This window comes from Plasmopara halstedii, assembly GCF_900000015.1.
Source record: "Plasmopara halstedii genome assembly, contig: Scaffold_2956, whole genome shotgun sequence".
NCBI classification, from domain to species: domain Eukaryota; phylum Oomycota; class Peronosporomycetes; order Peronosporales; family Peronosporaceae; genus Plasmopara; species Plasmopara halstedii.
This window is the reverse complement of record NW_020189861.1, coordinates 817,193-819,492: the sequence shown is the minus strand read 5'-3', so window position 1 is coordinate 819,492 and position 2,300 is coordinate 817,193. Positions and strand designations below refer to the sequence as shown.

Genomic DNA, 2,300 nt, shown 5'->3' with positions numbered 1-2,300 from the left:
GCATGCTTTCACTCCTGGACTTTGAAAATTTCTCGTTGCATTTAACCGTCGTAGTGAGCCATCGTCACCGGGGTCGGCCGGTTGATACGGTGCACTCTTCGTGGGAATCTTCTTCTTCCGACCCATAACAATTGCAATCAGCTCGGTGTTATGTTTAAGTGCCAAATTTGCATTTAGGCGATGCACTACAAGTTGCACCTTAAAACCCACGGGGGCCTTGTTCGAGCGCTGCGCAATTTGCACGAGCCGACTCATGGTGACTCGGTTCACTGAAACTTCCTCTAGCAGTGCAGATTAAGAATTCGACCCCACTTCGAGTTATGAAGCATGATGGATAAGTTGCAAGGAGAAGGACGTAGTCCCGTAATAGAAGACTGACAACCGTCAGATCCTATCTTTGCCTAAAGCGTTATTTGTCTAGGATTGCGAAGTTAGGTCATGAGTAATATAAATTTATTTGCTTGACAAGTTTAGGCGTGGATATTAAGCTGTTGTAGAGAAGAGAACTTGAAAACACTGCACAAATCAGTACGCCATTCGCTTTTTGCGCTCAATAGCGTCGTAAATGTTCGACCAGATATTCTTAATTGTTCCGTAATCATCACTTGCGAACTTTGCAGCCACAAAACGCAAAGATGGCACTGTAAGTGAAAAATAGTGAAGGTTGCCTATTGTAAAGACCGAGTTAAGATACCACTAAAATGTTAAGAAAAAAAGCGATGGACAAACCGTAGCCTTTATAGATTTTGCACTTGATTGGGGAGATCTTATGGTCTCGGCACAAACGAAAAGACTGAACCTGTGTATGCACACCTCGCTTCTCGTATAACGCAATCACGCACTTCGTACAAACAAAATACATATTACACCCCCAATTTCTCGAATGTAAAATTTAAAATCAATGTACCTCATGGTAAGCTGCTCTCGACACGAAAAGCTGTAGAACATCCATTTTAGATCCTCCAAAAGCGAAGTACTTAGTTGTCCACGTTGCGTTACCCGACGTAAGGTTGCCAACGCTAAAGGTTCCATCTGCGGATTTCACTGCATAAGGAAATTAAAACAAAAGTAAACGAAATAACAAAGCTTACTCGAGATTCTCGTCAGAATGTTACCCTGTGTAGTATCATTGGCTTGAGATCCGCGCTCAAACCGCATACACAAAGGTCGTGGAGCTGCCTTAATCATGTCCAAAATGGCAATATAAGGCTCGTTGTAAACGCTCTTGCGATTAATAGCTACCACGGTGCTCCCAATAGACACACCCACACGGTCAGCAGCGCCATTTTCAACCACCAGCTTCACCACAGCAGTCTCCTTGCGCTCGTTAGACGAGTTCCACACATCAACACGCTCCATAAGAACGCCAAGTTTACGGCCACTTTCGAAGCAGACATCGTATTCGCCCTTGCCGCATCCTTTTGCAGTCTCACAATCCTCTGCTAGACCAGTTGATTCCGCGGGTTTGCTCGACGTATTTCGTTCAATTCCACTACTTTGTCCAACTGCGTTTGCTTCAAAGTCATCAAGATTGGCAAAAGCGGAGTGCATAAATGCATCATTGCCCTCAAGAAAACATGAATTGTTGTCTTCAAAGTTGCTTGTAGCGTTCGGGTTAACATCCCTTAACGATATCTTGTGTTGCAATGGTTTCGATGAAACTGTAGCAAATCCATCCGGCGAAAAGCCTAACTGCAAGCGTTGCTCTTCCTGAGTAAGGCGTTTGCCTCCAAAAAAAGGCAGACGATCATTCGAGTTCAGTGGATTATGTGTTGTAATAGCATTGTCGGATAAATCAAACAGTGTTCTCGGTGTTGAGCCTTTCGGGCTAAAGGGGTCAAAATCCACGATAGTAGATTTTACATTACGTGTTTGATACGCAGTAATCGTGGGCTCTGGAGCACGTGACACTGTGAGGGCGGGAGATGTGGCAAACGGATCTGCTGGTTTCATAACGTTTCTAATGCTGTCGTACAAAATCGGCTCGTCACCGTAAGTTGGCATAGCCAAGAGCTTTGTAGGTTGATTACCCATTTGCTGTAGTGGCATCTGCGGCTGCATTTGCATGTGAGGTGGCATCATCATTACAGGAGCAGGAATTAGAGATTGTTGCTCGTACGGGCTATATGACGCATATTGCTGGCTATTAGCATTCAAACCACCAAATGCAGGCGGACCTTGCTGCGTCATAAAATTTGCACCATTTGGGTATATTGCATGCTGCTGCTGAGGCATCATAGATACATTTCCAGCGCGAGCACTTGATGTATGCTCAAATTGATTTATCATCGGTTGAGCCG

The 2,300-nt window shown here is 44.7% G+C and overlaps 1 protein-coding gene across 1 annotated transcript; it reads right to left on the bottom strand.

The window, feature by feature from the left end:
* Positions 1–525: 525 nt before the first annotated feature.
* Positions 526–2,135, bottom strand: PHALS_06278 (uncharacterized protein; the record flags this gene model as incomplete). The annotated part of the gene is made up of 7 exons (XM_024719538.1): positions 526–668; positions 730–841; positions 908–1,032; positions 1,092–1,179; positions 1,243–1,966; positions 2,031–2,055; positions 2,120–2,135. 7 exons carry the CDS (start codon positions 2,133–2,135, stop codon positions 526–528), a joined length of 1,233 nt encoding a protein of 410 aa, XP_024584827.1.
* Between the last annotated feature and the right edge of the window lie 165 nt (positions 2,136–2,300).